Source organism: Poecilia latipinna, unplaced genomic scaffold, assembly GCF_001443285.1.
Source record: "Poecilia latipinna isolate Pla-1442-1.1 unplaced genomic scaffold, P_latipinna-1.0 Scaffold1109, whole genome shotgun sequence".
In the NCBI taxonomy this organism is placed as follows: Eukaryota; Metazoa; Chordata; class Actinopteri; order Cyprinodontiformes; family Poeciliidae; genus Poecilia; species Poecilia latipinna.
Window position 1 is genome coordinate 198,420 of NW_015113725.1, and position 13,344 is coordinate 211,763.

A 13,344-nucleotide genomic window follows, 5' to 3' on the forward strand; every position below is an offset into this window, starting at 1 on the left:
GGCCTGCCCTGTCCAATCGCTCTGCTGCTTTTGCACGTTATGTAATTGAGGCGCCTGCATGTGAGACTGAAAGAAGGGAATTTAAAGCAACTTTTCTCTTCTGCTCATTGCTTCCCAGCAAGAGGAGAACCAAGTCTGCAGCAGGGTAAGGCAGCATGTTAGCTTTTACTTTTGGTGCACTTTCTCTCTGCAGGGGAGAAGAGCACATCTGCAGCCACTCACACTCACACGCGCGCACACACACACACACACGGAAAGATAATTCATTTGTGCAAGAACATGTGCAATAAAAATAATATTCAGCATATAAAAGTCATACACAGATATATGAGAAGAAATAAGTTGCTGCGTGATGTGTGTGTGTGTGTATGGATGTGGGGTACATCGGTTTTCATTGAGAGAAATTTAGAGTTGTGTGTGAACTTTGCTCCTATGAAGCTTTAATAATGCATCATGAGAGCATCTGATTGGCCAGGACTAGAGGTATGAACTGAATGGTGGAATTTGATTGGTTTGAGCAGGCTGGCAGAAGTTCAAGCCCTGCCCGTCTGTGTATGCCAGATGAACTGCTAAGTTGGAGTCATGAATGCTGAGCACAAACTGTGTAACAATTTTCTCTTTTTTCTCTAATATCGTAGAAACAAATGGAAAATAAACTTTAAGCTGCTTATCCAGAAAGGCTGAATCTTAATCATCAGTGTTGGCTTTCCTAAGGCATCCACTAATTCATAGTTTAAAACCAGATTAGAATAGTATAGCAGTGAAAGATGCATCTGGATTCGGATCATTTGGTACATAAGAGACACGCACAATAACACACACATCAATCAAAGCATATGAGCAACAACATTAGTCAGTTATGCATCTCATGCCTGATGAGAGCAGCTGAACGTTTTTTATTCTTAACGATGTTCCTGGTTGTAACTGGATAGTAGGGCGTTCCAATGCCGTCCAATTTAGGCAGCAGCCAATGATCTTTTAGTGTGTCACCACTGAGTCTGTGTTTAGTTCTTTGTCTGGTGCTGTACATCATGCAATATGATGTAGTCGCAGTCATTTAGTATCTTAGGGCACTATCAACACTAGTACATCTCAAAAAATGTGAATATGGCATAAACATGTGATAGTTTTTCTCATTTATCTCAGAAAATGACACTCAAATATTATATAGAATCCTCACACATTGAGTGATATAGTTCAAGTCTTTATCATTTGAATCACTATGGGGGTACAATGAGTAAAGCAGCAGACTTGGCACACAGCCCTGAGGTGCACCTGTGCTGTAATCAAACAAAAATACAGAAAAACATTAACAATTCAAGTGGTTTTAGCGATACAGATCCTTAATAGATAAACCCCAAACTATAGATTGATGATCCTATAAGTAAAACACACATGAATAGTAATAGTAAACATGTTTTACTGTTATCATAAAAAGTATAAGTATGTTAATTGCTGAACATTCTAATGGTTAAAATGGTTAAAAATGAAAATGTTTTAATGCTTTTCTAAATGTGTGTGAATGCTGGCTTATATCAATGTGTTTACAAGTTGGTCCAAAAAATTAAGTCCATGTATGTAACCAACAGCCACTTTCTTAAATATTAGACAGATGTAAAGTCAGGTGGACTTGCATCACTGCTAAACGATTGATGAATTGATGAACTCGTCATATGACTTGTCGTCATCCGGAACAAATAGTAAGAGTGAATCAGCATTCCAACGATCCATCAGCCTGTCTGCCAGCTGCTGATCCAATCTCTTTTCCAGGACTTGCTGAACCAGTCCTTCCCCTGATGTACATTTCTCACTTTGTATATAAACATCATTGCCTTTTCAGCTCTGCGTTCTCCGACTGATTCTGCATGTGGGTTAAGAGGATCCCAAAAAAACATGACAGAAAACGGCTCACTTTGTCTTCTCGTGTGTCTGCGTGGACACATGTTTGTCCTCTCAGAAATAACATCAAGGTCCCGAGAATGAAGATTGCAGTCATCGGTCAGAGCCTGTTCGGCCAGGAGGTTTACAAGGAGCTGCGGAAGGACGGCCACACCATTGTCGGGGTTTTCACTATTCCAGACAAGGATGGCAAGGCCGACCCGCTGGGTGAGGGCCTTATTCAGCACAGCAGATGGTTATGAAAAACTGCGATCTGTCTTTAGACATTTTTTTTTATATAGACAGAGATTTCATATAATTGTTCTTTCTTTCTGACTCTTTACAGTTCAATTAAAATTATATATCCTCCTTATTCATTTATTCTAAGTTTGCTTTTTTTGTGAGTTAAATTTTTTTTAGAGCATCAAAAACATGAATAACAAAGATAATATACATGAAAACAAAAGAGCTGTTTTGAAACGATCCCTTAATTATTTATAAAGGGAAAAAAGCTATCCTGGGCTTTGTCAACAGTTAACTCTGATTAAACACAAAAGCTGATTAAAGTTAAAGAATCATACTCATGTCTGGTTACTGGTAGACCTATACATCTACGAATTACTGAAATGGAACCAGTCTAATAAAATGAAGTAGGTTTCCAAGAACCGATGAGAAACAAAGTCAGTGACCTCTATCAGTCTGGATGATGGATGAAGTAGGCTGAGTGTTGTTATTTTGCAATGCCTTGAAATATTTGCTCTGGTAAAATGTAATTAATATTTTCCATTTCACTGAGTATATGATTAAATAAATGGTCATTGAACAGAATAAATTACAGACAGAAAATAATGGAAACTAATGTAAAGTCCTGAAATGTTACTCTCTCCATATTATAGACTTGCCTTTAAATGTTGGTGAGGGTTTTCTGCATGTTTTCTCTTCTTCTGCTGCAGCCACGGTGGCAGAGAAGGACGGCGTCCCTGTTTTTAAGTTCCCCTGGTGGCGAGTGAAGGGTCAGGCCATCCCAGAGGTGGTGGACCGGTACAAGGCTACAGGAGCAGAACTCAATGTCCTGCCCTTCTGCTCCCAGTTCATCCCCATGGAGGTCATTGACCACCCCAAACATGGCTCTATTATCTACCACCCCTCGCTGCTGCCTCGCCACAGGGGAGCCTCGGCAATCAACTGGTCAGTGAAGCTCATGTTGGAACTGAAAGGGATTCCTGGTAGCGACCCAACATCTGTTGGACTGTCCTTCACAGGACCCTCATCCACGGAGACAAGAAGGGAGGCTTCACGGTGTTCTGGGCTGATGATGGACTTGATACTGGACCGATTTTGCTGCAGAGAGAGTGTGATGTTGAACCTAATGACACTGTCAACACAATCTACAAGAGATTTCTCTTCCCAGAGGGCGTCAAAGGCATGGTGAGTGATGGAGGTTGGCCGCAGAGTACATCTTTGGGACTGTAATGAATGTATGATGTCCATGGGCGGTTCTACACAGGGGCCAACAGGGTCCAGTACCCATTTAGAACTGTATCTGAAGATAATACTAATTCAGTTTCTTATAATGACCACCCTAAATGCAACTTCATCTCCTGAAGAGAGACACTATTTGGTTGGTCTTATTTTTATGTGAAATTAATGACATACTTTTACAGTATTAGGCAGTCTGCTGCTGCCGGCTGGATTTGTTTTCCTGTGAGGCATTTTAAGTTACCTTTTGTATAAAGGTTGATCACATGGTTCTACTTTGCTCAGTTATTGATTTTGATCTAGAAACATTATAACAGCCACTCTTCTCAGATGATTCCCAAGATTCAGATTTTTGAAATTGAAGGTGAGTTTTTACCTAATAATACAAAGTTGTTCAGGGACTTTTTGATCTTATTGAGTATCTTGATTGTTGAGTTGTTACAAATAACTGCCTCGTTTTATGGGAATCCCAATTATTCTAACACTGGCCCATTACAGAATGTAGTAAAGCAAACGACAGTCCTACATAAGTATGTTGTTTTATGGGTTCACCTTCTCTTTATCCTCTCGTTATCTTCTGCAAGTCTCCAACATGATCAGACTGGGGCAGAAAAATCCTGACCGTTATTGTGTGTTTGCTTCAGCAGCTTGAATAGCATTTCTGTGTTTGCAGGTAGAAGCGGTCAGACTGATCACCAAAGGGAAGGCCCCAAGGATCACACAACCTCAAGAGGGAGCCACTTATGAGTGCATTCAGAAGAAAGACAATTCGAAGGTAAGAGAAACAAAAACACTCCATTTGTAACGTCATATAAATGACGAGGCAAAACTCATGGCGCGAGCCTCATTAGCACTTTAAATGTTTATCCGAGTCTGAAGTTTTTGCAAAAATGTTTAATTCTGACTTCAGTCTTTACTTATAATTAAACTGTGAATGAATGAATGAACATTCTTTATTATAATCACATCTCATTTAATGAGGAGGAGTGTAATTTATGGATCACAGCTCTGACAGGTGACACATTTGTCTGTGAAAGGAAACTCTTAATTTACTACCCAACACCAGAGGTTTACAACTCCACAGCAACCCACATGCACAGAAGAAGAACGTAGTCGTCTCGTACTATGTCATGGCAGTAATATTGAATGGTGCAGTCTGTGGATCAGTTTTAAAGTTTATTCAGCAACGGTATTCAACAGTGTCGTCACATGTTCATAACACAAAGGAAACTGATAAAAAAAAACTAACAGCGATGGCATTTTGTGGAGCGTTGGCTGCAGCTTCTGTAGAGAAGTGTTTGGACTGACACTTCACTGACAGACTTCTTTCATAAGTTCATCATCATTACTTTCAGTGACTGTTTAAATCCGACTTTACCATGTATGCCTTTTTTTGTTGCAGAATTATGATGCATGTCACACATCAAAAACAATGAATAATTGGGCTGCTCAGACTGCGGTGAAAAAGTCGCATTTGCCTGCTGCATCAACGTAGCCGATAAGGACAGTCTTTGTTCATTGGCGAAAACTGTCCTTATAGGAACATTATAAAAAGTGTTCGATGACAAAAAATCCTCCCCTTCGGTACAGATGACAGCTGCTCTCTGTGTTGGTAGATTGACTGGAACCAGTCGGCTGAGGCCATTCACAACTGGATCAGAGGAAATGACAAAGTGCCTGGGGCCTGGGCAGAGCTTGACGGACAGGTAACAGAAGAGCCTCACAGGCTCTGGGTTTGTTCTCACCCCAGGTACATCAGGACATACTTTATTCCACATAGGCTTCAATTCATTCTCCACATCAGGAAACATCTGGTCTTGTCAAGTTAATAGCTGATATGTTCATGCATTCAAAAGTGAAAAGATCTTGACCCAGAGATGTTCATTTCAGGAGCAGGTTTCCACTTTTTCACTGCAGTACTTGGCCATCTCTCTCTCTGCAGAAAGTGACCTTCTTTGGCTCCACTCTGGTGGACAACGGCACTGCGGCCAATGGCCAGCCTCTGGACATTCCTGGAGCCAGCCAGCCTGGCATCGTCACCAAGACTGGTCTGGTGCTGTTTGGAAATGACGGAAAGACGGTGAGGGGATATATATATTTATATATATATATATATATAATTTGTATACACATGCAGAGTAGCAGGTGGATGTGGGTCCTGTGTTGTGCTAGAGACAATTAACTATTGTTTATCAGTCTGATGGCAGAGGGAAAGAAACTTTTCTTGTGGCAGGACGTTCTGGTCCAGGCTGCAATCCGACCTGGAGTCCTGGAGGAGTACAGGGCCTGTAAAGGTCAGAGGTTGCAGCTGATGTATTTTGTGAAGGATCAATGTGGAGAGGGGTCAAGGGGTCAAGGTCAACCTGCCTCTGTATTTCCTCTGACTCACCAAAGGAGGTAGTCAAAGCCCTGCGCCAACTTCACAAGTCAGTGGAGCTTTAGCCAGCTGCAGAATTTAAAGTGTAAGCAAGACTCAGAACAGGCTTCATGCAGAGTTGACCTGCCATTGTTTTGAACAGACAGGTAACGGGTGTCTGTAAAAGCTCTCCACTGAGACGTTGCCTCTTCACTTATAATGTCGCAGGGAGGCGCTCTCTGCAGCTTTAAGATGGAANTGTTTGGGGAAAGAGGCAACAGAAGAGAAAATGTTAAAACATGATTTAATTCAGGGGTGTCAAAGTCCAGTCCTCAAGGGCCGCTGCCCTGCAGTTTTTAGATGTGTCACAAAACACTGGAATGAAATGGCTAAATTACCTCCTCCTTGTGTAGATCAGTTCTCCAGAGCCTTGCTGATGACCTAATTATTCTATTCAGGTGTGGTGCAGCAGAGGCGCATCTAAAAGTTGCAGGGCAGTGGCCGTCCAGGACTGGAGTTTGACACCTCTGATTTAATTTCTCTGAATTCAAACAGAAAAACACTTGTAATGCAGGAAGCATTATCCCACTGACTACACCTGACATCCTGCTCATAGCTTTCCGACCGCAGTTTTTTTTTTTTTTTTTAAGTTTGGGTTTCTGTAGGTAAGCAGCCAGGCAACATGCAGTACAAATAACTGGTAATTACATCAGTGGGTTTATTTACCAACCACTTCTCATCTGGAGAAGTGGAGAAGTTATCACACAGTCTTCAAAATCTAGGAAAGTATAAAATGGGTTTGTATAAAAGAAAACCAAGGTTTGGAAAAATATTTGTATTTACAGACATTATTCTGTATTCCACTATCTAAATATCACTTCCTTTCTTCCTTCCTGTTTCTGTTGAGTTCTGGTACCAGATACACACCTGGCTTATAGAACTTGTCCATGCCTGACCTCAGGCCTCTTTGTCAGCAGTCTAACTTTATTTTACCTCAGATGTTGCAAGAAATGTTCCTCCACATGAAATGACTAATGCTGGAATAAAGCTGGACCGTTAGTGATCTCCTGGTTTACAGACATCGATCAGGTGTGAATGTGTTTCCAGTGCAATGACTTACCAGAGCAGACGATAATAAAACGGGTTTTTATTTAAACAGGTTTGACAGTGAATAGCAGCTGAGACAAACTTAATTCCTTAACAGATAAAACTTCATGTTGTCTCCAGGCCCGGTGCCAACTGTAAAACTCTACGTCCACTAGTTTAATAACATAAGATAGTTTACAAGTCCACATATAAGCTAAGAAAACATTCAACATAAACGTTAAAGTCAGTATTAAAGTCATCAAGGTAACATTGTGAAAGATTTCAGGATGTATAGCGCCAAAGTTCCAGAAGCTCCGTTAAGGCTGAGCTAGGCCTGGCTCTGACTGGGAGACTGGGCTTTGACACTATGGACTTTCCTGATGTGTCTCTTCATCAGCAGCTTCTCAGTGAATAACTCATAACAAAAGTCACAGCGGTACGGCCGCTGCTCCTTATGTTTCGCCAACACATGTTTCCTCAGGGTGGAGCCTCGGTTGAAGGATTTGTCACAGATGTGGCAGCTGAAGGGCTTCTCTCCGGTGTGAGTCCTCAGGTGTTCGGTCATGTGGCCCTTCAGCTTGAAGCCCTTGCCGCAGTAATGGCAGCTGTAGGGCCGCTCCCCAGTGTGGACCCTCATGTGGTTCTGCAGGTTGCTCTGGCAGGGGATGTGCTTGCCACAGATGTGACAGTCGAAGTTGCCCTTGCCGTCTTTGGCCTTGCTCTCGTGCATCTTGAGGTGCCATGTCAGCACGATCTTTTTGGTGAAGATGTAGTTGCAGATGTGGCAGCGGTACAGCGTGGTGGTTGTCTTTTCCTCCGGCAATTTAGGATCTTCTAGAAAAGTCTCCTGGGAGCCCATGCTCTCCTCCGCCGCTCTGCAGTCTTCCAACTGCTGGACGGTTTTGATCAGCTCTCTGGTCAAGGCGTCGCCGTCGTCGCTGTCTTCCATGGACGCCTCCTCCTTCGCACTGCTGCTCCACAGCTCCTCCCTCTGCTCCTCGCTCTGTTCCTCTTTGACCTCTGAACCCCCCGGCTGCTCCACGCTCAACTCCTGCTGCTTAGAAGCAACTTCTTCTGTGGACGTAGCTACTGGAGGTTTGGCATCTACAATGACAAACACAAATGAGGACCATCATAAAGTGGAACTAAATACTTCTCCCCATTAGTAACTTTAAATTCTGGATATTCAGATATGGCTGAGGCCCATCTCCTCAGCCATAAGTGGTTATGATGGATAAAGCTGGAAGTGTGCCACATCTTGAGGGTGGGTATTTGTTGCCTACAATTAATTCTGCTGTCACAACCTTTGCTTAGCTTCCTTTTCCTTAAGATTGCATTCGTAGTACTGCCATACGAGTCCACAAGGTGTCACTATTGTTCACTTGCTGAGACTAAGTAGTCTTAGAATGACATCACCTGGAAACCAGCTGGACTTCCTGATCGATCTGATGGTAAACCAGACGTTTACATACACCAGATAAGAAGGCACCTTTTTTTCTTCCTTACCGTCTGAAGTTAAATCAGACCAAACCTCTCTTGTTTTAGATCAGTTGGACTTACACAAATCAATTTTTGTAACCTCCTTTGAATTCATAATCGTCATGACGTGGGTCAAACCTTTTGGGTTTTCCTTCCACAAGCTTCTGTTCTCACAACACAACAGTTTGGAGTTCTGGCCCATTCCTCACAGACCCAGTGTAACAGAGTCCGTTTTGTAGGCCGCCTCACTCGTCACACCTTATCAGCTCCACCCATAACCTCTCTGTACTTGCGCATAATACGCATTTATCATATCACTGATCAATTATCGTGATACATTTCTTGTGACAAGAATATTGATTTATCGTTGTCACATTAAATTCTAGTTAACGATACTTAAAGCCCAATAAAACTGACTGGGTTGTTGAGATTATTTTTTACTGTACTAGACGTAGACTCTCATTGAACTCTTTTTGTTCAATAACCATTTAAAATACTGATTAAATGCAGTTAGTGTGTGCAGTTTAGTGGTATAAAAGACATTAGTTTATGTGACTGGTGTCCTAAAGAAGTGTATTACAAACATGCATATGGCCCCACAGGCCATATGCATGTTTGTGTTGTCTTGAAGTCGCAGCAATGCAGGTATGTAAAAAAAAAAAGTAACAAATAATTCTTATAACTTTTACTGATATCACAGTAGTACCATAAAGTATTGTGATAAAACTTCTGAGTCCATATCGCCCACCCGTAGCGTATAATTGTTTGAAGAGATGAATGAACCTTCAAGTATCTGGGAATTGTTCCCACTGATGAACCAGACTGGAGCAAAGCCATATTTCTCTTCTTGATATCTTGGCTGATTTCTTTGGACTTTGCAATTGGGTCGAACCAGAAAGCAGTGTGTTTTCTGCTGTGGCCTTGAAATACATACACAGGTTTGTGTCCAACTAACTCAAATGGGTCAGTTGACCTGTCCAGGACATCTCTTGTTAATAGTACACATTAAAAGTGTTATATAAATTTGACATATTCTGTCATTACTGCGCTTCTTTTTGCTTGGTGTATGTAAACATCTGATTATGACTTTACTAGTGTCAATTCAAGCTGATAATGATCCATGAGAATCTTGTGCCTAAAAATATTTTCTACAAGCCTCAGCTCACAATAGCATCATAAAGCTAACATTGTTAGAAGTTTGACTTTAAAACGGCTGAATATCCACCACTAACTGTTGAACACTGTACCAATGTGTGAGATCTTATTTCTGAAATGTAGTTTTTCTTCTACAGTTTTTAATGGAAAAACTGCTTTAAAGCTCAGATGCAGCTCTCTCATTTTTTAACCGACATACATGATGTTTTCACATTTGAAAGTTCAAATAATTGATACTCTGTCAGATGAAATCGTGTTTTGACACGACACTGATTTAGAAATAAGCCATTTTCTTAAATGCATTTCTGAGAGTTTTCAGTAACTGAATGAAGGCGTTTATAAATCTGCCGCTGCGTATGAAACAAAAACATACTGTAAATAATCCGCTTTAAACTGGACCAGTCAGACACACTGGGTAAACGGGGGGAAACAGCCCTTTAATCCAGCCAAACCTGCAGGGAGATTTCTCCAAAATGATGCCCGGGACCCGCAGCGGTTAGCCCGGACCGGCTAATAGCAGCAGGAGGCAGGAAGCTGCTGGAACAGGCCCTAAACCACAGGTTGATATGATCCGCGAGGGTCGGCTCAGTGGACCGCTGGGTGACGGGCAGCAACCAGAGAGCCCTACCTGCCCTGTGGAGCCTTATCTCCGGTTTGTAGACCAGGTCCAGCATCCGCTGCAGCCTCTGGTTCTCCAGCTGGGTTCGGTAGACCTCCTCCTGGTACTCCACCACCGTCTTTTCAACGAACCCATAGATGTCCACGGCAGCAGCGGTCAGCCTCTCCGTGAGGAAGGCGTTGAACGAGTGCAGAGTAGCAGCGGCCATATTTCTCTTTAAATGCGAGCCGAAGGTTGAAAGCTTCCTGAAGCAGCCGCCGCGGAGGATGCTGCAGACACCATCCAGGCTACCGGCGTTCTCGCTAGCGCCACCTACTGCTCACAGCTCTGACGTTCACCTTTCACACCCGTCTCACTACAACAGGCCTGTGGTTTACTCCCTCTCTATTTTTGGAGCAATTATATTTTGCTCTTTTAAAATAAAATTGAAAAAATAATGTTTTATTTAATTTTTTTGTCCAGATGCATTCAGGAACTATCACAGGATAGGCAGATATGATCACTATGATTATATCGTACTGTATATGCTCATTTCGTTACTTTTGTCTTTAGCTGCTGGTGAAGAATCTGCAGTTTGAGGATGGCAAGATGATTCCAGCAGCCCAGTACTTCTGCTCCGGGGGCAGCACAGCTGTGGAGCTCACAGAGGAAGAGAAAAGCTTTGCTGAGCAGATGAGGGTGGGATGAACTGATGTACTGAAACAAGGAATGATTTTAAACTCTGGTCAAACCAAAGATCTTACTTAGATCTTGCTTCCTTTTTCCGTTTTTCTGTCAGGCGGTATGGAAGAGTATCCTGACGAATGTCAGCCAGATTGAAGATTCTACAGATTTCTTCAAGTCTGGTGCAGCTTCAATGGATGTGGTCAGGTAAATAAAACTAATCAATCTAAAAACATTTATCTGCTTGACTGACCACTAACTTTCATTGTTGTTTGCAAAAATTGAATGAATGAAACTTGAGCATCAAAACCGTATGTTAAAAGTTTATTACAAAAAAACTACTAACATCTTTTTCTTTCGTTAAAGAACCTTTGATATGAATATCCCATTGCTATTGGTCATATCCTAAAATAAAAAAACAACTTCTAGTTAATATTCTGCCTTTATGTATTTGAAACCCTTCAGTTTCAAACCATCAGTTTCTTTGTTAACATTCAATTTATTTAAATGAAGCTTTGTATATATTTTTTAAACAAGTCTCTCTCTTAACCTTCAGGCTGGTTGAGGAAGTGAAGCTTCGTGCCAGCGCCTGCCAGCTGCAGAACGAGGACGTCTACATGAACACCACCTTCCAGGATTTCATCCAGATGTGTGTCAGGAAACTCCGCGGGGAGGACGGCGAGGAAGAGCTCGTGGTTGACTATGTACGCGGTCGGTACCCCACCAGGAAACAATGTCTGACTGCGTTAGTTATGAACGGTTTGCCTTCCCAGGTGGAAAAGAACATCAACAACATGACGGTAAAGATCCCCCATCAGCTGTTCATCAACGGAGAGTTTGTGGATGCAGAGGGAGGAAAGACCTACAAGACCATCAACCCCACTGATGGCACGGTAAGAGATGAACAGCATGATTTCTTCTTCACGCCTTTAAAGAGAGATTCTAACCTTGCTGAGTTCTTCATTCTTCATAACCAAAAATCTAGAAAAAGAGCAAATCTAGACAAGTGATGTGTCTTACAGGCCATCTGTGAAGTGTCTCTGGCCCAGATCAGTGATGTGGACAAAGCAGTCGCTGCTGCTAAGGAGGCGTTCGAATCGGGGGAGTGGGGCAAGATGAACCCAAGGGACAGAGGAAGACTCATCTACAAGTAAGTAGTACTGGATGATGCTTAGTACCTAAGGTATGCTACATTTTACATTTAGCACTTAATGTATCTGGCTTGTAGCTTGGTTTCTACTTAATACTAAACTGAATTTGTAAAGAATAACTCAGAACAAGCCTTCTAATGACAAAGTAATATTTTAAGGCATGTTTTTCTTGTGACTGTTGGACAAGGTTAGATGAACCAGTTCCGTGGTCCATCGTGTTAAGCCTGTCTGTTGAAGGAGTGAATAGGTCCAACATGAAAACACAGACATCCTTCACCCAAAAATCCAAATCAATTCAGTTGACTTGTATAAAGACCGCAATACATTAGAATACATACATTTTTTTCTGATTTTTTTTGTCAATAGTGGCCTTTATTGAACAGTAAATAGGTAGGAAACAGGATGGAGACAGGTGGAAGACATGCAGTAAAACCCAGAACAGAAGTTTGTCGAAAAACACGATGTAAATGTTGAGCTCACTCCCAAACTGCACTAGATCTGTGTTGCCTTCCCGTTCTCCACCATCATTCATTTCAAAGTTCTCAAAAATGTATCTCTCACTCATCAACATATTTATTTGAGCTCGTTCATCCATAACACCGGTGACATATTGTATGTAGGTGAAGCTGACAGACCTTAGACGTTCAGCTCAGCTTTCTGACTGATTTGCAGTATCAAGCATATTTCCTGGCATTCCAGACTCTGCTTTTTCTCCAACTCCTCCCACAGACTGGCGGACCTGATGGAGGAACACCAGGATGAGTTAGCTACTATTGAAGCTATGGACTCTGGAGCCGTTTACACTTTGGCCCTCAAGACTCACGTGGGCATGTCCATCCAGACGTTCCGTTATTTTGCTGGCTGGTGTGACAAGATCCAAGTAAGACAGTTGACTTTATAAGACTCAGCTAAGCTAAAACCTCTTGTTTCCCTTTATTAAAATAATGTCACTGTCTTCCAGGGCAGCACCATTCCCATCAACCAGGCCAGACCCAATCGCAATCTGACTTTCACCAAGAAGGAACCAATTGGGTGAGGATCATTTTTTTCAAATATTTTTTCGTTTCTTAACACAATGCCTTATTTACCACTTATGTTTATGATCATATAAACACTAAGAATAACTTAAAGATGCTGAACTTACTCAAGTTACTTGAAAGATGTTCAGAGATTCAAAACCCCTGGAACTGTTTCTGGCTTGCTGTGGTACCTGGATGTTCACAGCTGTGATGATTATACACTTTATAGTATATCATCAACATTTGTAAAAAGATAAGGCCTGCTTACATGGGGCTGGCTATCAGTGAAACCATAACATTTTAATTCCCGTCCAGCCGTTTCTTTACATCCCAGTGAAAACCAGAATCTCGGACTCCAGCACTTTTTGAAACCAGGTCTCAGAGTGGAACTTCTTGTAGAACTGCTGAGCTCAATTTGTGGCAGCTAATAATGGCTCTTCCAGTGGCACCGGAAGCTGC

The 13,344-nt window shown here is 42.0% G+C and overlaps 2 protein-coding genes across 2 annotated transcripts; one reads left to right on the forward strand and one right to left on the reverse strand.

The window, feature by feature from the left end:
- aldh1l1 (aldehyde dehydrogenase 1 family, member L1) lies at positions 1–12,937 on the forward strand. Its single transcript, XM_015052435.1, has 14 exons — positions 1–145; positions 1,958–2,106; positions 2,832–3,066; positions 3,141–3,306; positions 4,031–4,132; positions 4,974–5,063; positions 5,300–5,437; positions 10,605–10,730; positions 10,831–10,922; positions 11,272–11,419; positions 11,489–11,608; positions 11,738–11,865; positions 12,596–12,746; positions 12,828–12,937. Exons 2-14 carry the CDS (start codon positions 1,980–1,982, stop codon positions 12,900–12,902), a joined length of 1,698 nt encoding a protein of 565 aa, XP_014907921.1. The 5' UTR covers positions 1–145; positions 1,958–1,979; the 3' UTR covers positions 12,903–12,937.
- On the reverse strand, positions 6,841–10,431 carry LOC106959694 (zinc finger protein 184-like). Its single transcript, XM_015052436.1, has 2 exons — positions 10,062–10,431; positions 6,841–7,903 (listed from the first exon to the last, which is right to left on the reverse strand). The coding sequence occupies exons 1-2, from the start codon at positions 10,258–10,260 to the stop codon at positions 7,128–7,130; spliced, it is 975 nt and encodes a 324-aa protein (XP_014907922.1). The 5' UTR covers positions 10,261–10,431; the 3' UTR covers positions 6,841–7,127.
- Positions 12,938–13,344: the final 407 nt, after the last annotated feature.

Bases quoted from the DNA above. Each gene is read 5' to 3' on its own strand.
- aldh1l1 (XM_015052435.1), top strand. From the start codon at position 1,980: ATGAAGATTGCAGTCATCGGTCAGAGCCTGTTCGGCCAGGAGGTTTAC. The intron at 3,067-3,140 runs GTCAGTGAAGCT...TGTCCTTCACAG, and splicing joins GGAGCCTCGGCAATCAACTG to GACCCTCATCCACGGAGACA. The intron at 3,307-4,030 runs GTGAGTGATGGA...CTGTGTTTGCAG, and splicing joins CAGAGGGCGTCAAAGGCATG to GTAGAAGCGGTCAGACTGAT.
- LOC106959694 (XM_015052436.1), bottom strand. From the start codon at position 10,260: ATGGCCGCTGCTACTCTGCACTCGTTCAACGCCTTCCTCACGGAGAGG. The intron at 7,904-10,061 runs GTAGGGCTCTCT...TTGTCATTGTAG, and splicing joins GATAAGGCTCCACAGGGCAG to ATGCCAAACCTCCAGTAGCT.